The 25,512-nt window shown below is 36.1% G+C and overlaps 1 protein-coding gene across 7 annotated transcripts in view; it reads right to left on the reverse strand.

The window, feature by feature from the left end:
- Positions 1 to 25,512, reverse strand: part of KIAA0825 (KIAA0825 ortholog) — a 430,821-nt gene that overhangs the window by 327,371 nt on the left and 77,938 nt on the right. For all 7 annotated transcript variants that reach the window (XM_019965428.2, XM_019965430.2, XM_070792129.1 and 4 more), the window contains 2 exons: positions 20,911 to 21,073; positions 17,180 to 17,849 (listed from right to left, as the gene is read on the reverse strand). In XM_019965428.2, the coding sequence (XP_019820987.2) occupies positions 17,180 to 17,849; positions 20,911 to 21,073 (833 nt within the window). The remainder of the gene's footprint in view (positions 1 to 17,179; positions 17,850 to 20,910; positions 21,074 to 25,512) is intronic.

A 25,512-nucleotide genomic window follows, 5' to 3' on the forward strand; every position in this document is an offset into this window, starting at 1 on the left:
GAACTATTTGGACATTTGTTGGCAAAGTGATGTCTCTGCTTTTCAATATGCTGTCCAGGTGTGTCATAGCTTTTCTGCCAAGGAGCAAGAATCTTTTATGGCTGCAGTCACCATGCGCAGTGATTTTGGAACCCAAGAAGAGAAAATTTGTCACTGCTTCCACTTTTTTCCCATCTATTTGCCATGAGGTGATGGGACGGGATACCATGCTCTTAGTTTTCTGAATGTTGACTCTTAAGCAGCTTTTTCACTCTCCTATTTCACCCTCAGCAAAAAGCTCTTTAGTTCCTCTTCTCTTTCTGGTATTAGAGTGGTATCATATATGTATCTAAGGTTGTTGATATTTCTCCCAGCAATCTTGATTTCAGTTTGTGAGTCATCCAGCGCAGCACTTTGCATGATGTACTCTTCATAGAGGGCTTCCCAGGTGGCATTAGCGGTGGAGAATCTGCCTGCCAATGGAGGAGACATAGAAGATGCCAGTTCAATTCTCGGGTTGGGAAGATCCCTTGGAGGAGGGTATGGCAATCTACTCCAGTATTCTTCCCTGGAGAATCCCATGGACAAAGGAGCCTGGTGGGCTACAGTCCATACAGATGCAAAGAACTGGACATGACTGAAGCAATTTGGCACACACACACTCTGCATAGAAGATAAATAAGCATGGTGACAATATACAGACTTGACATACTCCTTTCCCAATTTTGAACCAGTCCATTGTTCCATGTCCAGTTCTAACTGTTGTTCCTTGTCCTGCATACAGGTTTCTCAGGAGGCAGGTAAGTTGTTCTGGGGAAATGCTGCTTACTCTCTTATTACTACTGCACACTTCATAACCTGTTAATTAGCACTTAATTTTCCCTTTGCCTAGGGAATAATGATTCCTTCACCTAATACAACAAAGGGCTACCTTAACAATCAATTTTTTTTAATTAGCTAATGATCCATAGACAATATCCATCCCCCTATGAGTGCCTTACAGATTCCATCAGAACATAATAACCACTATAATTTTTCAAGCTTTGCTAGTTAACTTTAATGCTAACATAAATGCAAGATAGTCACCTATATTAATTTAGGAACAATAAAGCTTTGAACATTTTGACCTTTGGTATGAAAATTTTAATCATAACTGTTTTAAACTTGCATACTAAGTGATTAGGATGTGATTTAAAATATTTAACATGAAATAGCAAAAGTGAAAGTTAAAGTTGCTCAGTTGTGTCTGACTCTTTGGGACCCATGGACTGGAATTCTCCAGACCAGAATACTGGAGTGGGTAGCCTTTCCCTTCTCCAGGGGATCTTCCCAACCCAGGGATCGAACCCAGGTCTCCAGCATTGCAGGAGGATTCTTTACCAGCTGAGCCACAAGGGAAGCCCATGAATACTAGAGTGGGTAACCTATCCCTTCATCAGCAGATCTTCCCAACCCAGGAGTCGAACAGGAGTCTCCTGCATCGCAGGTGGATTCTTTACCAACTGAGCTATCAGGGAACTAATTCCTGTCAGTAACAGTGAAAGTTGTTCCTTTGTGTCCGACTCTTTGCCACCCCATGGACTGTATAGTCCATGGAATTCTGCAAGCCAGAATACTAGAGTGGGTAGCCTTTCCCTTCTCCAGGGGATCTTCCCAGCCCAGGGATCGAACCCAGGTCTCCCACATTGCAGGTGGATTCTTCACCTATCAAGTAGATGTTAAAGATACAAAGTACAAACAATGGAAACTAAAGTTTCATTTTTATATTCTTTAAATTTCTAGAGAGATATTTGGAGCCATGTAACCATTTTCCCGTGGTAAAGGAAGTAATTACAAAAGGTGTTAGTTTACCTCTTAAATCACATCTAAACATCGACTACGGTTTTCAAAGACAGATTCTAATTTGGAAATAAAACTTTCTATCAAGATTTTTTCTCTTTCTATTTATAGATCAGAACATGCAGCAGTATTAAGGATTAGTTTATTTTTTACAGAATTATATAATTTCATAATGGAATGGATTAATAAGGTATGTTCTCTATCATTGGATAGAATGTACATTACAAAAGACAACTCTTTTCTAGTTTCTGAGCCTAAAAACAAGTTACACGTCATTCAAATAAACATTTTAAATGGAAATTTACAAAATCTGGATTGTGATTCTGAGGATAATGAAAAATAAAATTCTAGACATTCTAGGTGATAAAAAGGAATTTATATTATACAATCACATATAACCTGTGGTGGTATGCATATTACCATATATTAATTGATTTTGTACACAGTCACAGAATGTCAAAGAAGCAAATAATACACAGTGAAGAAAAGGAAGTCAAAGTACTTCTCAGGATTGATAAAGGTACAAAAGAGATTACTGTTCAAATTTTCAAAATAAGATTTTAATAAAAAATACAATAAACTTTCAAAAAATGTTGGTCAAAATAATTTAGCTAAGTCAAATAGCAAAATAACTGTTGAGGAAGTTAAAGAATTCACACCAAACCCTTAGACATAAAATTCTGAAAAGACAAGAAAATAGAAATCTTGATTAGGTGATCTGACCAAATAATTCCCAAATTTTATTTGTGGTTTATGGTTATCCAGCGAAAGGTTCAAAGAAATCATCCATTTGACAAAAATTAATAGGACAGCCTAAGATTTAATGCTTATTATATAAGTAAAAGCAGAAGAAAACAAACCAGATTTGGTTAAAATCAGATATGAAGTAATCAAATAAAATGAAAATGAGGCAACTAAGCAATTGCATATAGGGAAATTTTAAGGAGTAAAATTTTTAAGTAGTGAGTGGAAAGATGCAGGCATAAACCCATCAGCAATAATGTGTTCCTCTGATCCTGGTGCTATTCACTTTTCAGTGATGCTATAACTGTTATAACAATCCTGCATTTATGACAGCATTCATCTATTCAGTCCCTGAAGACAGTGAACTTCAAAGCAGTGTTTTCCTTTTTTTTTTTTTTTTGCATTTACTAATGACATATTTAGTTTTATAGGCACTAGTCACAGATCAAACCTTTTTTATGTCTCACTGTGGTGTGTAATTTTTTTTTTAATAACTGTATGCTTAAAATAATTAGTACTGCTGGATATAATCACTAATTTCCTAAAACTGCAAAAGGCAACTTAATATTTCTGCATAGCAGCTGTAATACACAATATTGCACAGAACTAAATTATTACAAACAGTGCCAGCAGTTTTCTATACACAGTACTTAAGATAATTATAAAAAATCATCTTCATTACTGCTTGCTAGCATTTTTTTAACAGTTTAATTTGGATAGGTTACAAAATACATTCAAATCACACAGATATAATTACTGTAAACCCAAGAAGCTATAAAATGTTCCCAACCAAATCCCTTTGACCCTGTTAATGTCTGTTCCTTGTTAATCTAAGGCAAACATTGTTTGTAGTGTGCATTTGTTATAGAATATAAAAAAAGGGGGGGGGGAGGAAATCCCTTAACAGTTGTTATTGATTCCAGCATTTACCGACTGAGAGTTAAGTGCTGTTTACAAAACAGAACAGATGCAGATGCTGACAAAAAGGTAAACAATTGTTGCATGGCTTCCTGCCAGATTCTGAACCGATATATTAAACTCCAAGTGAAGCACATTTCCCCTATGGATTGCACTTATTGCCACTTCATTTCCTATGTGCTCTGACTCTCTATTGCCGTGCCTGGCACTAAGCTATTTCCAGTTCTTTGCTGACCCCTGAGGCCTGGTGCTACCACACACAGCCATTAGAGAAGGGAATTGCATGTGTCTGACACGGCCTGAAACCAATTATTTGATATTTTCTTCAGAATGATGCCCAACTCTGTTGGGAATGAGCAATCATGGAATAATTTACCTCCTGATTTAATTTTTTCCTGCACAAATTAGTTGTAGACTGAGCTGGCTACACACAGATGCTTGTGACATAGCTCTGTCTTATCAAGATGATACTTGAAATGAAGCAGGGGGATCTGAATTGAATAGGTTGGGGAATCCTGCTTTAAAGAGGCATTGACAAGTTTATCAGATATACTGATCACATGTACTCTCTGTTGATTGAAAATGACAGAACCTTAAAGAACTATCAGAACAGCAGGAAAAAAAAAACCACAAGGATGCAAACCTTATCAGTGTATTTAATGTTTTTAAACCTCCCTCTAATCTCTGGTTTCCTTTTCGTGCCTCAGAAAACTTGGCACATGATTAAAATTTAACAAAAACTGAAAAACAAACTCACATTGGTGCATAACTGAGTGATCGTCACCAAATTTAGTATTTAGTAATACTGTTTTTAAATATAATCATAAATGTCAAGAAAGTATGCATTTTTTTGTAACCCAAATCCCTATGAGTGCCTTTCATAGAAATAAAAAGGATTTATATTTTGTTGTCTATATGTCACAGAAACAATGCAAAACATGAGATTATTACTTATCAATAAACATAGAGCTTGTATAAATTTGCATATGCTTAATCTAAATAATGGGATAGCCAACTGTTCAAGCGCTATAAAGACAATACAAGTCTCTTTAGAAGGATTCAGTGAACATAAAGCCTCAACAAAATCTGTGCAGCAATATCTTGTCTATAAAGTTGAACAAGGATTTTTCTCATTTTAACATATAGAGTCCATATTAGATCTTAGCTATTAAATCTTCTAGGGGCTATAATTGCTACCTCTTCCCACTTCTCCTTAGGTTCAGGCTCTACTAACAAGACCCATATACCAATAACCATTAACTTTGACTTTTGTAACCATGACTAACAAAAATTACAAGAAAAATATCCATTTAAAAGTACACACTTGTCAAATAGCTGAAGGATTACTATTTTATTGTGCTACTAAAAGAACATTAACAATGATGATAAATAATTTTAGTACAGTTTGGAAAAAAGACATAGGAGGACACTATAAAACATTGTTACAACATAACTTTCTCTCATAATGATCATCATAAAATTTGGAGGCTATTTCTCTTCGTTTCAGGATAGATAATTTTGCAAACCTGGTTGTCCACTCCAACAACTACTTTTTGCTAATAGAAATGCTAATACTGAATTGTAAATTTAAGATAATTTCTACTTTGGAGGACAAACAATGACAGATATTCTAAAATCAGTTCAGCATGACCATGTCATAGAAATTTAAAATATCAAAACTTCAAATTATTTGGATTTTCATATATCACTGGCATCATAATTCCAAGGGTCTTTTCAGATTCTTATCTCTCACCATCACTTTACCTGCTAACTTGGTACTTCCTACAACTGTATTACAGAAGATTAAACTAGTAATAAGGTCAGCAACACTTTCCTAAGTAATAGACAAGGGTTTTCTGTTTTTACTCAGTGTTGAAAAGAAATCTCCAAAACAAATATTGATAGGTTTTGCTTTAGATTGAAGCAATCTAGTGCACTTCATGGTGATTTTTAGATCTCCATTTAAATAGCCCAACCATCAAACCGCTTATGAATAGTCTGATAAAACTAAAAGCAAACTGAAAATATATGTATTAAACAAAAGAACAGATAATCGATTTTAAGAATGACAGAGGTGAAAGCCTTTCTGATTGGAAATCCATTGCAACTCTTAAATATTTTACCCGAAGCTAAGGATTATTTTCTCCTTTCCAAATATGAGGGAGGGATTGGTCTAATTCTCAAAGCTACAGCAGTTTCTCTTGTATACATCCCAGTGCAGATAGATCTGTCCATACTCAGACAAGGCCAGTTTAGACAAAGAATTTTTTTAGTGCCAGGTGTAGAAGATTCAGATTTCCCCTCACTTAAAATCAATAAAGGTGGAGGCGTTAAATGACAGCTACTTTGAGGCAGAAGATATTTGACTTCATAGATGTGATGCTGACGGTCACAGATTTTCATACGTACATGTAAATAACAATGTTGAAAACGTTATAACATAACATATATCTGCCACGGTGATTTTCCTAATGAAGAATGTTGAGGTGTAGTTACAGTCTGTTACAGTTTTCAGTCTTCTGTTAGAAAGAGTACATCTTTAAAGGGATCTTACCAATGCCTTTTGACTTATTAAACATTTCTTCTTGAAAGTTTATGAAAAAAACACACACAGAAGTCACTCAGCGACCCCATGGAGTGTAGCCCCCCAGGCTCCTCGGTCCATGGGATTTTCCAGGCATGAATACTGGAGTGGGTTGCCGTTTCCTTCTCCAGGGGATCGAACCTGGGTCTCCCGCATTGTAGGCAGACGCTTTACCGTCTGAGCCACCAGGGAAGCCGCTATTAATAACTGATTAATAGTACAGTAACCAGAAGGCACATATTACATTTTCTGAGAACCCGAGGAAAAAATATGTTAGTTAAACAACATTCAAGGTTATACTAGTCCACTGGAAATATCTATATGTTAAACAAGAATTCCAGGATTCATGACCTATAAAACTATAAACCTGTAAACATTTTTACCTAAAACAACAAAGCTCAGCATTCACATTTATCATTGTGTTTATATATCAAGACATAGAATGACATAAATAATGTTAGCAGGGGAAAGGAGAAAAGTTTTAGACAGGGTGTATTAGTTGCTTATCAACTCACTTTCTACAGAACTTGAATTTCTAGCTTGCAACCACCTCCATGTGTATTACTCATCCACATATTTTGCTCAGTATAGAAGAGCTGCAAAATAAATGTTTACTTTTAGAATAATCTTATTCTGAACTTTTTTCCAATAATTTGTTTACACTTATTTTCACTCTTCTCTTAATATGTCATACATTTTTAACTAGATAATTTCTTTTTCCAAGGTAAAAAATAACAGTTTTAAAAATCTCTTCTGAATTTTTAAAAATGTTATTGAATGGTTAATAAGGAATATAAATCTCAAGTTGGCCTATGACTCCTCATGTATGGTAGTTTAATCACTAAGCTGTGTCCGACTCTTGTGATCCCACGGACTGCCGCCTGCCAGGCTCCTCTGTCCATGGGATTTCCCAGGCAAGAATACTGGAGTGGATTGCAATTTCCTTCTCCAGGGGGTCTTCCCCACCAAAGGTCGATCCCACATCTCCTGCATTGCAGGCGGGTTCTTTACCACTGAGCCACCAGGGAAGCCTTCATGAGAAACTACTAAGTCATTTCTATCTACCATCTTTAGTAACTGAATGTCATACAGAATATGACTAATAAAGTATTCTTTCCACCTTTATGAAGAACACATGAGAGGAAGTCGGTAATTGCTAATTGTTGCTACATGGGAGCAAAAATATTACCAAAGCCAAACCGCATCCACTTTCTCTCTTACAGAATATACTTTCCATTTTTGTTGCTTTAATGTCTTTAAAACAAAATTCAGAAGTCTCTGAAGATTTAATGTGAAATAATGGGGTCAGAAAACTAGTCACATATTTAGCAGAAAAACATTTTAGGTAAATAAAGATACGTGTACATATGCAAAAATACCATGTACCTACCCAAGCACATAACAAACACCCTCCCCTTATGCACATACACATACAGTCCTTTTTCTCATAGTTTTTAATCAAATAAACAATTTTCACAGATGATAAAACCATTAGTGGGAAGAATTTTAAAACACCAACTCCTTAGGGGAAAAATTCCAGTGTTCAAATAACACTAGAATAATGAATTCTATTTGCTTATTTTCTTATCAGGTGGCTAGTGGTAAAGAACTCACCTGCTGACGCAGGAGACATAAGAGATACGGGTTCGATCCTTGGGTTGGGAAGATTCACCTGAAGGAGGGCAAGGCAACCCACTCCAGTATTCTTGCCTGGAGAATCCCATGGACAGAGGAGCCTGGAGGGCTACAGTCCATAGGGTCACTCAGAGTCGGACATGACTGAAGTGATTTAGCACGCACACACGCATTTTTTCAATGAGGTATGGAGGTATAGTGGGAAGATACTTCTAACCTTAGTTTCATCTCCACCTTGATTTGCTAACCAGCCGAAACGCTGTAGTTTTTTTTCCACCAATGAAATAACAACTGGAGTTGCTGCACTGCTTAATTTCAGATTGGTGATCGAGCAAAGGAAGGTTAAAAAAAAAAACCAATGTGGAAGCATCTGGCAAACATACTGCTAATCTTTAGGTTTATTATTAATTAATGATAAAAAGGATCTTAAACCTGGCATAATTGCTTCAACTATTTCAGTAACAATTACTTTTTAGGTTAACTCTGGTAAAACCTTAAAGGTAAGTAGATTACCTACTTCTCTATGAATAAAATGAGAGCCTCTTCTACATACTTTTTTATATTAAGGAAAAAATTAACATCATTATTTTCCTTTTCATGTGTTAATATGGAAGCTGGATTTTTTTTTTCTTTCCAAATCTTCCAGAGAAGACAATCCAGTGATGTAACCTTGCACTTACTATAATAGCTGCTTTCAAAATTCAAGTTTGTTTAATTTCATATGCAAAGAATCAATATGTATGTTGCAATTCCAGTAAGTCCAACACAAAAATCAGGATCTGTGGCTCATGGGAATTACTCCTCAAATTATAAAATGGTTCTGATCTTGCAACTGAATTCATTCAGAAAGAGTATTTGAGAGAATACTTTTGGTCATAATTCAGCAATGTATTTGAATTACAGTCCAGATACATTCCAGCAGTGGGCCTTTGGGAAAGCTATTCAGCTTATCCAACTTCAGTTTCTGTTACTATAAGGAAGGGATAATATCCAGATTTTCAGACATGTTATAAAAATCAAATGGCATGTCAATGCATAAAGTACTTAGCAAGGTGCACAGCAAATTAAAACGATCTAAAAAAGAGTATCTATTATGTAGCTCCACTCCAGTACTCTTGCCTGGAAACTCCCATGGATGGAGGAGCCTGGTAGGCTGCAGTCCATGGGGTCGCTAAGAGTCGAACACGACTGAGCAACTTCACTTTCACTTTCCACTTTCATACATTGGAGAAGAAAATGGCAACCCACTCCAGTGTTCTTGCCTGGAGAATCCCAAGGACGGAGGAGCCTGGTAGGCTGCCGTCTATGGCATCGCACAGAGTTGGACACAACTGAAGCGACTTAGCAGCAGCAGCAGCAGCATTATGTAGCTGACTTTATATATTTGTAAATAGATAACAAGGAAAATTTGGAGGGGCCTCCAAAATCACTGCAGATGGTGACTGCAGCCATGAAATTAAAAGACACTTGCTCTTTGGAAGAAAAGCTAAGACCAACTTAGACAGCATATTCAAAAGCAAAGACATTACTTTGCCAACAAAGGTTCACCTAGTGAAGGCTATGGTTTTTCCTGTGGTCATGTATGGATGTGAGAGTTGGACTGTGAAGAAGGCTGAGCGCTGAAGAATTGATGCTTTGAACTGTGGTGTTGGAGAAGACTCTTGAGAGTCCCTTGGACTGCAAGGAGATCCAACCAGTCCATTCTGAAGGAGATCAGCCCTGGGATTTCTTTGGAAGGAATGATGCTAAAGCTGAAACTCCAGTACTTTGGCCACCTCATGCGAAGAGTTGACTCATTGGAAAAGACTCTGATGCTGGGAGGGATTGGGGGCAGGAGGAAAAGGGGACAACAGAGGATGAGATGGCTGGATGGCATCACCAACTTGATGGACGTGAGTTTGAGTGAACTCCGGGAGATGGTGTTGGACAGGGAGGCCTGGCGTGCTGCGATTCATGGAGTCGCAAAGAGTTGGACACGACTGAGTGACTGAACTGAACTGAACTGAACTGAAAACTCAAGAATCAGAATGGCCGGGAATGAGTTTTAACACAGAAAACACTTTCTTAAATGGCATAAAAAAAGTTGTCCCCTTATATAAAGGACAAAATGAAACTAAATAGCTCTAGCTTTCACCCTCACCTTGATGGATCACCCTGTATACTTTTACTATAGAGAGACAGATGGTACAGAAAGGAATTAGGTTGCATGGAAAATATCCTCCTGGCTCATACAAAGGGAAGACAAGCCCACTATCTCCACTGATGGCATGGATGCATGAGCACATTCTAGAAGTCTCAAGAAGGCATTGAACATGCCATGTAACTGAACTGGCAGGAAGGAAGGCTTTAGGATCAATTATGCCAAAACCCAAATCACTTTTGACTTTCTTCACAAGCTGAGAAAGAATACTAAAATTATTTACACAAGTTTAATTTGTATACAACTGTTTCATTATTACATAGATTGTCAAATTCTTAATCACAGACTCTTAAGACAATATCACTCACCCTTCCATGCTTTATAGGCCTAATTCTGAGGCTTTTTGTATGTACAGAGGCGTTTGTATGGATACAGAAACACTTTTTTAGAAAAAAGTATTTAGTCCATGCATACTGTCTACAACATTGCAGAAACAAGCTGGTTCTTCCCTAGGAAAAAAACCCAGTCACTATTAAATCCCTGCTTTAAATACACGCCAGAGAAAAGGCATATCAATTTCTTTTCAATCAATAATACAGTATAATATTGTATTTCCATTTCTTGCCTGTGATCTTAATTTTCAATGATCTGACTTAAAAAGCTACAATGACCAAAAAATTGAAATGAAAACTAAAACAAAACAAGAACAGTTAGTTGTGGGATCAAAGGGGAAGCCCCAAAAAGAATTTCTAGGAATAGCTTCGGATGTCAGCTGGAAGAAGAGACTCTACTTCCTGTTTTTGCTTAATCACTTACTCCCCTCTTCACCCTTCCAACCTCATCAAAAATGCAATTGCAGGAAGTGAGAAGTTTCCACATTGTTATCTTCCAAGTTTTGCTGGGGGAAAAAAGTCACACAGATAAAAATCTAAAGGATGTTTTCATATGTGTTACAGTTGCATACAAGCCACACACTCAGCCCGCTAATACAGCTGTACTGTCAGTCAGTAGAGAAAATAATTATGACAGTTTCCAAGGACAAATCGTAGGTATAAAGTCTGGTTGTAGAATAACTTCCAAGTCACAAAGTCAGAATAAGTTTAGAGTTAAAGCTTAGATATATTATCTAATATAACCCTTTCCTTTTATCGTTTATCAATAGAACAATATGAAGAGGTAAAATGACTTATCTAAGGTTGCATAAACAAGGGGGTGAGAGCTTCAGACAAGCACACTTGACTCTGATAACTGTACTCTTCCCCTTTTGAGAGCAAGTACTTATAAACAAAGAAGGTACCAGTATTTCATTAAAGAATAGCAAGTATGATAAAACAGTGGGTAAAAAACAAAGCTAATCAACAATACCATTTATTAGTATTTTCAAAAATGTTACAACAAAAACCCCTGAAATTGTATTATTATTTTAAAGGAATTTGTGATAACTAATAAAGATATAACTTTCTCTTAAGAATTTTTTTTTCCCCATTACTGTTTTGTATTATTTGAAATTCCAGCATCTACTAATGTGGGGTTAGAAAACAAGCATAGTTGACATCAGAGATCTAATGCAGATCTTCCCCTCTGTCTCATGAACACAGCAGGGTCAAGAGATGTGTTATCCTTCTAGGAGATTTGGTCTCTTCTGCATTTGGAGAAGGCAAGGGCACCCCACTCCAGTGCTCTTGCCTGGAAAATCCCATGGATGGAGGAGCCTGGGAGGCTGCAGTCCATGGGGTCGCTAAGAGTCGGACACGACTGAGTGACTTCACTTTCACTTGTCACTTTCATGCATTGGAGAAGGAAATGGCAACCCACTCCAGTGTTCTTGCCTGGAGAATCCCAGGGACGGGGGAGCCTGGTGGGCTGCCGTCTATGGGGTCGCACAGAGTCAGACATAACTGAAGCGACTTAGCAGCAGCAGCAGCAGCAGCAATACCATACAGATGCTTCTTTTGTCCACACTTTGCATACTGCCCTCAGTATACTTCTAAATTTCCTTGACAGCATCACTCGGCCATCACTAAGTCGATCACTCAGCTACTTGAGGAGTACGAGAGAAATTAGGGTGGTTTTGACTGACCTAGTTGATCACAACCTTTCCAGTTGTGAACTGTGCCTTCCTAGTCAATATTCTACTTTTATCTTGACTTGAGGGTCTTCTTTACTCTAAAGGATCTTTTCATCCCTAGAGGGATTCGGTTTCCCCTACTCCCCAATCTTCCTTAAACAAAATATAAAGAAAAAAATAAAAAATAAAAAAATATATATAAAAAGGAATTGGGAAATGGGAGGGGTAGAGGCCACTAAGTTTCAACCTCTCATCCACTGCAGATCTTTAGAAACCTTCAAAACACTCAAAGGCATGTATCATATACTCTTAAGTCTTTCCCTTTCAAGTTAACAATCAGCTCAAGGAAAATTCAATGTAAGATAGACAGGGGATCATGACATTTATACTGTGATTGAAGTTTTCTAACTACATTCTTACATATTAAAACACAGTGAATTTATCTAACTAAACTTTACTACACATAAACAATCCTCTCTTTTTCAAGCACTGAGAAAAGAGGCAATATCTTTTCTTAAATCCAAAGAAAATACAATTTTAAAAGTAATTCAATGATTTAATCACTTAAAATTGTGATTATCTAGGGACTTCCCTGGTGTTCCAATGGTTAAGATCCTGTGCTTATCCCTGGTCTAGGAACTAAGATCCCACATGCTGTGCAGCATAGCCAAAAAGTAAAACAAAAATGAATATGTAAAATCAAATCCCAATTAAAAAAAGAGTGTCTGCAAAAATAATATTATTTTTTCCTAAGATAGATTACCAAACCACCAAGAGTCTGCAATGTTTACATTATGACATTATTTCATCATTTTCTTCAAATAAAAAAACATAAAAATAGACTCACAGACCAATGGAACAGAATTGAGAACCCAGAAATAAACTCTTGCATATATGGTCAACCAGTATTTGACAAGGGAACCAAGAATACTCATTGGGTAAGGGATTAAATAAATGGTGTTGGGAAAAGTAGATAAAACATGCAAAAGAATGAAACTGTACCTTATCTTACAACACGTACAAAAATTAACTCAAAATGGATTAAACTTAAACCTAAGATCTAGAACCGTAAAACTCCTAGATAGTGAAAAAGTTCCCTAATGTTGGTCTCGGCAATGATTTTTTGGATATAATACCAAAAGCAAAAATTAATAAGTGGGACTACATCAAACTGGGATTCCCTGGTGGCTCAGACAGTAAAGAGTCTGCCTGCAATGAGGGAGACTCGAGTTCGATCCCCGGGTCGGGAAGATTCCCCTGGAGAAGGAAATGGCAACCCACTCCAGTACTCTTTACTAGAAAATTCCATGGATGGAAGGAGCCTGGTGGGCTACAGTCCATGGGGTCGCAAAGAGTCAGACACGACTGAGCGACTTCACTTTCACTTTCACATCAAACTGGAAAGCTAATACACAGCAAAAGAAACTATCCACCAAAAAAAAAAAATCTTTGATAGGGAGAAAATACTTGCAAACCATATACTTAGTAAGAAATCAATATCCAAAATACTTAAAGGACTCATACAATGTCGTGAGTTGTATGACATTTTTCCAAAGAAGACATACAGATAGCCAACAGGTACATGAAAAGATACTCAAGATCACTAGTCATCAGAGAAATCCAAACCAAAACCACAAAGAGATATCACCTTACACTTTGCTATCATCAAAAAGGCAACAGATAACAAGCATTGGTGATGATGTAGAGAAAAGGGAACCCATGTGTACTGTTGGTAGGAATATAAATTGGTACTACAGACACTGTAGCAAATGGTAAGGTTCCACAAAAAAGTTGAAAAATAGAAAATCCTTCTGGATATATATCTAAAGGAAATGAAAATAAGATATCAAAGAGATATGTGCACTTCCATATTTATTGCAGCATTAATCACAATAGCCATACTAAGTGTCCATTTATGAATGAATGTGCTTAGCTGCTCAGTCATGCCCAATTCTTTGTGACCCCATGAACTGGAGCCCGCCAGGATCTTCTGTCCATAGAATTTTCCGGCAAGAATAGTAGACTGGGTTGCCATTTCGTACTCCATATGAATGAATGGATAAAGAACATGTGAGCTTGAAATACATACAATGGAATACTACTCGGTCACGAGAAAGAAGAAAATCCTGCAATTTGCAACAACATGGATGGTCCTTGAAGGCATTAGGCTAAGTGAAATAAGTCACATGGTCAAAGAAAGGCAGATACATGCGGTAATACTTATAATGTGAAATCTAAAAAAACAGAACTCAAAGAAACAGAATATAAGGTGGTTACCAGGGGATGGTGGATAGAGAAGATACTGGTCAAAGGGTACAAATTTCCAGTTAGAAGCTTTAGAATTTCTGGGGGTCTAATGTACAGCATTGCAATTATAGAAATTATAATGCATTACATACTTGAAAATTGCTAAGAAAGCAAATCCTAAGTGTTCTCACCATACAAAAGTAATGGTAATTATGTGGACATTACTGTGGCAATCGTTTTGAAATATTAAGGGTACAAATCAACACACTGGACATCTTAAAGTTACAAAATGCTGTATGTCAATTATATCTCAATAAGGCTGGGGGGGAAAAAGGACTAGTGTATATACAAGGTCTGCTTAAGATACCTCTTTGAATGAGAAGAGTGTGGGATAGTTTAGAGGAAAGTAAAACAATGACAACACTAAAGTAGATCTGAGCATACAGAGCATTCACAACAGTGTTCTTAATGGAATGAGCTAGATCCGTCCTGTTCTTTTAGGTAATAGAGCATAATCATAGAGTCAGGACACCACACTCAGACAGACTATCCTGGCTTCCTTGCAACCTTGACCAAAGTTACTTAATATCTCTATGCCTTAGTTTTCTCACTATACAATAGAGATAAATAATGTTACCTACCTTGCTGGGTGGTTAGAATGAAATAACATGTTGCAGTGTCTGACCCGATAAATGTGGAGCTATTGTTACTTAAGAGAATGTCTAGGGTTTCAGGCAAAATATCAAAGACTTGGTGAATAAACACACAGACATATACAAAAGATAATACATAACCCATTCAAACCAATCTAGATTCTATTCACATAGGAATATAAATTATTATAGATTTCAAATTATAAGTATTTATAAATGATTATTTTGCTAGTCTCAAACTGTATTTCTTTAATAAATAAAAATTTGGTCATTGGGCTAAATATTAATGGAAACTATGACTGCTTTCTGTTACAGCCTTAGCAGCAGTTAACTCATTTAGTTTTCTTCCCTTTACCATGTCTAACTTGCTGCTGCTAAGTCGCTTCAGTCGTGTCCAACTCTGTGCAACCCCATAGACGGCAGCCCACCAGGCTCCCCTGTCCCTGGGATTCTCCAGGCAAGAACACTGGAGTGGGTTGCCATTTCCTTCTCTAATGCATGAAAGTGAAAAGTGAAAGGAAGTCACTCAGTCGTGTCCGATTCTTTGAGACCCCATGGACTGCAGCCCACCGGGCTCTTCCGCCCATGGGATTTTCCAGGCAAGAGTACTGGAGTGGGTTGCCATTGCCTTCTCCTTAGAAACCTTCAATACAGTAGCTGCTAAATGTCTTGCCTATGGCAGGTACTCAACAAAGCTGAACTGAACTGATTTTCAGGCAGCCCACTAGAACAGTGCTGTTTGAAATTTCTTTTACAGAGACAAAGCATTCAATTTTACACTTTAAAGCCCAATACCATGATGGTAAAGAACATGGGTCTTGAAGACATAAAGACCTACATGTGAATCCTGACTTGGTGCAAAGGACCAAAAGCAAGTTAATCTTTCTAAGCTTCTCTGTTTATGAAATTGGGATATTAAGGAAAGGGATGTGCTTATTACAGTGTCTGGCACAAGGAAAACATTCACTTAACACATGATTTATACCAAAGTTCAGATGCAGCAGCTTGGGAAAGTTCAGTGCATTTGGACTTTTGGAAAGGGCTTCAAATTTTGGTGTTAAAGCCAACACACATTGTTCTCTCTTATGAATGGAAAACACTTCACTACCAGCCCTAAAGACTCCATAGCAACTTACACATATTTTTAATCATATATAGGTCTTTTCTTCTGTTATAAACTAAACTGCATTTAACACATAAAACTTTCATATTGAAAGCACTTTACAAGTAACCAGAAATTTTTTGAGAGAACATAAAAATTATAGAAAATAAGTGTACTTGTAAAAATGCATTTAAAATTTATGTAATAATTAAAATGAAGATCTATTATGTTCCTAAATGAACTGACTTTGTATTCTGCTGTGACCTTAACTTGGGTGATGCATCTCTGTTCTGTGATGTGATAGTTTCCCAAAGAAAATAAATACTCTAAGAAAAAATATTAAATTATTTCAAAATTCATATATCATGTTCATATAATATATAATATATTCATATATCAGAGCAATTTGGTATCCTGGTATCTTATTAAGGAAGGTAGGTAAAATACAGTGAGCTATGGAAATTTTATGAAGTGATTATAAAGTAAAAAATAGCAAGTCACCAAATGATAATTCTTAAATAATTATTAATAAAAATACAGTTTAGGAATCTATTTAGAAATATATCTCAGCATTCTATGTAAAAGCATGAGTAATCATAATTTTCAAAATAATCATATTTTCAACCTTAATTTTTCTTCACTGGTAAGAAACTAAAATGACAAGAAAATGTATTATGACAGATTCTTCCTTTATCTTTTGATTAAAATTAAGAATCTTCAAATCCTCTTCCACTGTATATATTCTTATAGGAACAACATCAGAGGAACTTTTAAAATCAGCTATAGTCAATGCTAGCTTCTACAACCAATTATAATATAGAATTTTATAATCAGCATTTCATAATAGGTCTGTATTGCCATTGGCTGCATAAAATGTCAGAATTTTAAACTTTCATTTTAATTAATGAAAATGTCAAGAAATCTTCAACAATTCTCTTTACTTAAAGCTTCAGCCTTGGAAGATAAAATGAGTTAAATGTTTCATCCAGTAATTTATGTGATTAGAAAACTGAAAGTTTTACTGGTAATATTTCTGACTTACATTCCAATATCTTTAACAATTTAATGATAGGAAAGAAAACACTTCTATTACTATACTTAGAGAAAAAGAAAAGTGTAAAAGAAATGTGAAATGGATAATTTTACAACATTTATTTTCTGATTTATTTTCAAGTTTGCAATTAAGTTTAACCAAATAGAAAAGTTAGAAAAGTAAAGACTTTAAAAGGTTTAAGTTAAACCAAACAGAAATTTTAAAAAAATCACTAACCCAAAGCATGCACTGTTCCTCTATGCCTGCTGGAGCTCTTGCTTGTTTTAACCACACGGACAGCACTTTCTTTGAACTGCAGCTCACAAAAATTTTCAAGAAATTTTGCCATTTCTTCTGTAACAGTATCCAGGTAAGTTTCTTTAATGAATTTCACTGTTGAGGATGGAGCTAAAATTTCATGCAGTGTGTTAAAATCCTCTTTTATCATTGAGTATAACTTAAGCATTGTATCTTGGTATCTATCAGCCATTATGTCTAAATTTGATTCTCTGCTAAAAGAAGGAAAACAGTTCTGCAGAAGTTTGGTCAACAGTTTATTCTGTATGCTTTGGTACTTGCTTGTAACTTCTGATTCTGGATAAAGAAATAAGAGTTGCTGTATGCACTGATTTTTCAACAAAATTTTTTGCTGTGAATTGTTTATTTCATTGTGGCTTTGTAATTTGTTCACTAAGAAGCGTCGAAGATGTAGTCTTATATCATCCCACACAGACTTTACATCCACTGAGGAATGATCTTCAACAGAGTGAAGAGAAGTCCTAGAGAGGAAATGAAAAGATGCTCCACTTACAGTGGATGGGAATGAAACACTGCTCTGGCAGGAGAGGTCCCAAAGTAAATTCAACACCATTTCTTCTTGATTTTGTTCATTCTTCAACAAATCTCGCTAATAAAAGTAAATCATAATGTTAGAAATGTGATTATAAGAATAGAAGGAGAAAATGATTTCTACAGTTATACAGAATTTCATAATTCATTTCAATTCAAGAATCAATACTATAATTTAAAAAAAAAATTTTTTTGGCTTTGAAATTTAATCAGTTCATACATTTTAGAATATTAGCTTTGTGGTCTGTTAAGTTTTGTAAAGCCCAGATGATGAGCGAATTTTTCAATTAGATTTCTAAACACACAGTTTTTTCTTCATTGTTATCCATTCCTGATATAACCTGAGCTGTATGGAAGCATTAGCTTAAAAATTCTAAATAAAAATCTATAGTAAAATATCAACTGAAATGTACCCCTAAGACAAAATAAATTTAAGATGACACCCCTAATTAATACCTAGTAGATAATTTTCATGCCTGAATGAGTATACTTATTATTCTAAAACCCCAAATGAACATAGAGAATGGAGACCTTTAAACAAAGTATTATGCCTAGGGCTTACTAATAGCTGCCATCCTGAGAAATATAGTTTAATACATTGGAAGATTTTAACTTTCATTTAAATTTCTTTTTGAGTCACGTTAAGAAAGGTTTTACTTTGGAAATTAGACTGAGAATATTTCAGTTCTCTCCAAAGAAATAACTAACTCAAAATGAGAAAAAAGTACTCACAATTGTTCTTCAAAAGATATGAATTTTTTTTTTTTTTACACTTTCTGTGTTAACTGACAGAAACAACTATAGGTGTAATTAAGAATAGAAAAGGAACAAAAAAATTGCTTCCTTTTTGGACTTTGACTTAAATGCACAAATTCTCTTTACATGCTGACTCTCCTGATGTCTATTTCAGGTCATACAGACATTAGCTTATATTCTCTAAGTAGCAACAAGCTGCTTTTTTTTTTTTTAATGGAAGCAAGGTTCAAGCGGTCTAAAATCAGTCCAGCTTTGAAATTTCTTATTGACAAAGGTAACACAGGTATTATTTGTGACTCAGAATCATGAACAACTCTGAGACAAATTCTAGGGCAATCTCTCAGTGATTCTAAGCACTGTGATGTCTAATTTGATGTTCTATCTGCAATAAATAATAATACTTAATATCCGTATAGCAGTTTATTATATAAAAAGTACTCTTCTCTAGAGTCTCTGACTTATTCATAAGGAAAACTCTGTGATGCAGATACTTAAGACCCCAATTTACAGAGAAGGATGCTAAAGTGCAGCACATTTAAGTTACTTTCCAAATGTCACACACAATAGAGCACAGAACCAAGAATGGACGCCTGGTTCCATTCCCCTCATCTGCGTTCTTTCCATCCACATTCTAGAGAACCAAACAGTAAATTGACTTTTCTGAAGCTCCGCTTTCTCTCTTTCTTCTATTTAGTTCTTTTTGATACTTTCTGGAAAATAAATGTCCTTAGACAGGCGTCCAGAACACCAGCATTATGGTAAATTCTGTAGAGAAAAACTGGTCTTATTAGTGCCTCAACTGTGGGTTTCTTTAAATCAGTCAATTACTGTAAATACTTGATCAAGCAAACATTTAAAGAATAATAGATTACAGAGGTTTAAAACATGTGTTAGGTATTGATTGCTCAAATTTTGAAAATGACTTTGTAGAATAGCCATAATGAGAACCTCTGTTCCTTGTTTAAATAGTTAGATAATTAAAAAAAAAAACAAAACAAAACAAAACACTTTATGGGGAAAAAAATTGAGGTATGAAAAAATACTGTCAAGATTGACACTTTCCGCATGTAAAAATTTGATAAGGTCGTTTTAATCTGGATCTGTTTTAATAATGTGGTTCTGTTCTCAAAATAACATGATCAATTATGTTAAAAAACAAAAAAAATCCTAGGTCTGGAAGGGGCCTAGCAGTCTAATGAATTTGAGCAAAAACTAAGGCGGCCTTTGCCCTGCAGTGAATAGAGAATGACTTATGTGTGACAGATTAAAAGATAATTAAAAGCTTTTGCTTTTAATTAAATGAGAAAGCATTATTACATCAATATTAATGAAATTCACTACACATGGCTCTTAATAGAAATTAAAGGAATAACTATATCCATATTTATTCTTCAAGGCTCCACCTTCAAGAGATAATGGGTGAGAGGATTTTCTTAAAAGAATAAGCCTTCAGGGCACATAATCTTCCTTTCTCTTCCTTTTATTACCCTGTAAACATTAAAGAGACATCTGCAATAATAATAACAGCCAAAAATTATTTTCATCTGATTCTGTCATCCTAAGCCATCTACAACCTCAAGATATTTTCCACATCTGCCTGAGTCAAGGTTTGATGTTTAGACAGAAACAGTGCCTTTTTTTCCCCCCTAAATTAAATTAAAACCATAGCTACAGAAATCTTGCTTTCTGACAATTGTGCTATTTCCCTAGGAAACTGATTTTGCAAGCTAGCTGCCTTTGTAGATATAGGTAAAATAAAATAAGTATTCTTACTGAAGGCTATAAAAACCTCTCTAACATAGAGAGTGGTCAGTATCCAAGAGTGACCAATGTAATAATATTCCATCAATTAACAGTGGTCTTGTAGAAATCGCTGCCTTGATTGAAAAGAATTAGATATGCCTGCAGGTTGGGAATGAATGGAGTGGTGGACAAGGCTCCTTAACAGATACAATCAATGCTGATCTTATTGTGCTTAATAATGAGCCCAGGAAAATGAGTAGTTTTGAAGTGACACAAAATGTAATAAATATCAAATTTTCTGATGGACAATTGTGGTACATTTCAATACATTTTGTGGTGCTGATATGGCAAATATCATACCACAAGTCACCCAGGAATTATAATGCCTAATGCCCATTTATATAAACTTTACTTTATGATAAAAATCGCAGTAGAAAATAAAAACACATAGCTCACTGGATTCCACTGCAGACAGAGAAGTAAAACAAAACACAAACCCCAGATATGACAGGCTAATATGGTCAATGAAATAAATATTCATATATGGAAACTGGATGAAATGTAGTTCAGGTTCCCCCACCCCACTCCACCATTAAAGCAAAGATTATACATATTTTTACCAGTATTTTGAGAAATTTTATCAAATCTCCATGGGGAATGGACGGTGATTTGGATGAATTATAATTATTTAGCCATTCAAAACAGTCAGTCGTCGTTCGCAGCTGTACATCTGGACACTGTTTGTTAACTTCAGACTGTATTTCTTTAATGCAGTGTTCTATGCTATATAAAAGAAAAGAAAAAAACTATTTTGGTAGGAAGTAGGTATGGAGCTGTCACATACCACAGGGCCCTAAAATGCTTATATGCAGTACCTGGTGACACACAATTTCCAAAATTATAAAACACCCATATAATATAAAAACAGTAACAGGAAAACTGTATATTTTCATTCATAATTGAAAACTGGAAGTTCAAGTTTTCTGGCAGTTTCATTTCAAATGCAATAGAGGAAACATATCTAGCTACTAAAAGATTAATTAGAAATTCATCTGTGTTAAGTAAAATTTCAAGCATATTTGCAATGAAATAATGATCCTTTTGGTAGGCAATGGATGGAAGACAGAGATAAAACACTCTTGATGACCGAAATCAGAAACATATATTGACTAAATTATGGAAAACCTCAACCAATCCAAATTAAGAAATCACAAAACAGTTACAAACAAGTTACAATTTAGACCCAGAGGGATGGTGTGGGGAGGGAGGAGGGAGGAGGGTTCAGGATGGGGAATACATGTATACTAATTAAATAATTTTCTATAAAAAAAAAAAAAAGAAAAAGAAAAAAAAAGAAAATTGTGAATCACTATATAAAAAAAAAAAATAAATAAATAAAAATTCCATTAGAAGTATCTTCAGCTCTGAAACTAAAAAGATGTAATATGTTATTTTAATTTTCATTTACAAATGTGCATTAATTATTATAAATCTTTGTGATGACCTTAGCATAATGTCATTTGTGGAGTCACATGTATATGACATATTACTACCACCTGATGGCAGCATATCTAAACTGCAAGAAAGCTTATAAACAGCAAAGTTATTTTGAAGCTGAATCCCTTCACCTCAAACAGTTATGTATTTGCTTCTTAATAGTATAAAGAAACATCTGTTACCAAAAAAGTTGCTACTGTTTTGAAAATATCACTATTGTTCATTATCAACATGTGATAGAAACACTTAGGCTTTGGAAACCAAGCTCTGATAATTAAAATTGATATCATATGAAATTCTTTTCTTCAAAATGTACAAGGTATTGCTTGTATATAAAACATAAACTTAAATTCTAAGGAAAGCTTTTCAGGAGACTTCTGAGCATGAGTGAATTCAAACCGAACTACTCTGAAACAAATACATTCTGAGAATCAAAAGCCTTTTCATGAAAACAAAGAACTTACAAGAAAAACAATAGCTCCTTAGGCCACAGGCCATTCAGTTTTCTGATGAGACAGGCTTATTCAGGAATACCAGTTCCAAGTCTGGCACAAGATTGGCATATATTTTCTACATTTACGTATGCACCTCTGTGAACTGAGAAACACGATGCCCGAAGCTCACACCTTGACTCCAGGGACTGGTTATCAAAGGTTTTTTATGATAGCATCCTCCTGTGTCTCATTCAGTGAAACCTAATAGATTGCAGCAATGTGAACTGGACAGGCTCGGCTGCTAGTCTACCTAAATCTATTTCAATCAAGATTCAGCTTTTAGGCTAATCTCTAACATCTGAATCTGGGTAGAGGCCAATAACTACAACTTTATAGAGTAAAGCCTTCAGAGAGCTAGATTTCAGCAATTTGTTCAAACACTGATAAAGGGATTGAGCAGTTGCATTTCAGAGGACCTCCCTCACTGATAAAACTGAAGACAGTTTGAGCTGGCTTTTAAAATCATTTGCCACAAATTTTAAGGTGATAGAATTCATCTCTACCTCATTTTGTTTTTAGTTGGCTGTATATCATATCTGTACCTGATTTTGTTTTTAGTTAGCTGTATAACGTGTCATTCTGCCATTCACCACTGTCTGTACATCTTGCTGAACTCTTGATATTTATCACCTAATTATTATACAAATGAGTATTTTCAAAATTTAAGATGAATGTCAGTTTGTAATGTAACTTGCCAATTTTTTTCTTCTTGAATGTCAAAAATAATTTTAAATTCATTTTCAACATCTAAAAGATAACATTATTTTTCATATATGTGCAGTAATATTGCTGATAGAGATGGTAATCTTGGGTGGGATGAGGTCTATATATCAATAGACTTAAATGACGCAAGATCTTCATATAGTTTTTCAGAAATAACATGAAACTTGTCTTCATTTTGGTTTAAGCTGGTTTTAGAAAAGGCAGAGGAACCAGAGATCAAATTGCCAACATCCGCTGGATCATCAAAAAAGCAAGAGAGTTCCAAAAAAACATCTATTTCTGCTTTATTGACTATGACAAAGCCTTGACTGTGTGGATCACCACAAACTGTGGAAAATTCTGAAAGAGATGGGAATACCAGACCACCTGACCCTGCCTCTTGAGAAATTTGTATGCAGGTCAGAAAGCAACAGTTAGAACTGGACATGGAACAACAGACTGGTTCCAAATAGGAAAAGGAGTACGTCAAGGCTGTACACTGTAACCCTGATTATTTAACTTACATGCAGAATACATCATGAGAAACACTGGGCTGGATGAAGCACAAGCTGGAATCAAGATTGACAGGAGAAGTATCAATAACCTCGGATATGCAGATGATACCACCCTTATGGTAGAAAGTGAAGAAGAACTAAAAAGCCTCTTGATGAAAGTGCAAGAGGAGAGTGAAAAAGTGGGCTTAAAGCTCAACATTCAGAAAACTAAGATCATGGCATCTGGTCCCATCACTTCATGGCAAATAGATGGGGAAACAGTTGCTGACTTTGTTTTTTAAGGCTCCAAAATTACTGCAGATGGTGACTGCAGCCATGAAATTAAAAGACACTTACTCCTTGGAAGGAAAGTTATGACCAACCTAGACAGCATATTAAAAGGCAGAGACATTCTTTTGTCAACAAAGATCCGTCTAGTCAAGGCTATGGTTTTTCATGTATGAATGTGACTATAAAGGAAGCTGAGCACTGAAGAATTGATGCTTTTGAACTGTGGTGTTGGAGAAGACTCTTGAGAGTCCCTTGGACTACAAGGAGATCCAACCAGTCCATCCTAGAGGAGATCAGTCCTGAGTGTTCACTGGAAGAACTGAAGCTGAAGCTGAAGCTCCAGTACTTTGGCCACCTGATGCAAAGAGCTGACTCACTGGAAAAGAACCTGATGCTGGGAAAGATTGAAGGCAGAAGGAAAAGGGGACAACAGAGGATGAGATGGCTGGATGGCATCACCGACTGGATGGACATGAGTTTGAGTGAACTCCGGAAGTTGGTGATAGACAGGGAGGCCTGGCGTGCTGTGGTCCATGGGGTCGCGAAGAGCCGGACACGACTGAGCAACTGAACTGAACTGAGCTGAAGTTGTTTTCTGCTTCAGTTCAGTTCAGTCGCTCAGTCGAATCCGACTCTTTGCGACCCCATGAATTGCAGCACGCCAGGCCTCCCTGTCCATCACCAACTCCCAGGGTTCACTCAAACTCATGTCCATCCAGTCGGTGATGCCATCCAGCCATCTCATCCTCTGTTGTCCCCTTCTCCTCCTGCCCCCAATCCCTCCCAGCATCAAAGTCTTCTCCAATGAGTCAACTCTTTGCATGAGGTGGCCAAAGTACTGGAGTTTCAGTTTTAGCATCATTCCTTCCAAAGAAATCCCAGGACTGATCTCCTTTAGACTGGACTGGTTGGATTTCCTTGCAGTCCAAGGGACTCTCAAGAGTCTTCTCCAACACCACAGTTCAAAAGCATCAATTCTTCAGTGCTCAGCTTTCTTCACAGTCCAACTCTCACATCCATACATGACTACTGGAAAAACCATAGCCTTGATGACACAGACCTTTGTTGGTAAAGTAATGTTTCTGCTTTTGAATATGCTATCTAGGTTGGTCACAACTTTCCTTCCAAGGAGTAAGCGTCTTTCAATTTCATGGCTGCAGTCACCATCTGCAGTGATTTTTGAGCCCCCAAAAATAGTCTGACACTGTTTCCACTTTTTCCCCATCTATTTGCCATGAAGTAATGGGACCAGATGCCATGATTTTCGTTTTCTGAATGTTGAGCTTTAAGCCAACTTTTTCACTCTCCTCTTTCACTTTCATCAAGAGGCTTTTTAGTTCCTCTTCACTTTCTGCCATAAGGGTGGTATCATCTGCATATCTGAGGTTTTTGATATTTCTCCCGGCAATCTTGATTCCAGCTTGTGCTTCATCCAGCCCAGTGCTTCTCATGATGTACTCTGCATGTAAGTTAAATAAGCAGGGTGACAATATACAGCCTTGACGTACTCCTGTTCCTATTTGGAACCAATCTATTGTTCCATGTCAGGTTCTAACTGTTGCTTCCTCACCTGCATATAGGTTTCTCAAGAGGCAGGTCAGGTGGTCTGGTATTCCCATCTCTTTCAGAATTTTCCACAGTTTATGGTGATCCACATAGTCAAAGTCTTTGGCATAGTCAATAAAGCAGAAATAGATGTTTTTCTGGAACTCTCTTGCTTTTTCCATGATCCAGCGGATGTTGG

The sequence above is a fragment of the Bos indicus genome, chromosome 7 (genome assembly GCF_029378745.1).
Source record: "Bos indicus isolate NIAB-ARS_2022 breed Sahiwal x Tharparkar chromosome 7, NIAB-ARS_B.indTharparkar_mat_pri_1.0, whole genome shotgun sequence".
NCBI classification, from domain to species: domain Eukaryota; kingdom Metazoa; phylum Chordata; class Mammalia; order Artiodactyla; family Bovidae; genus Bos; species Bos indicus.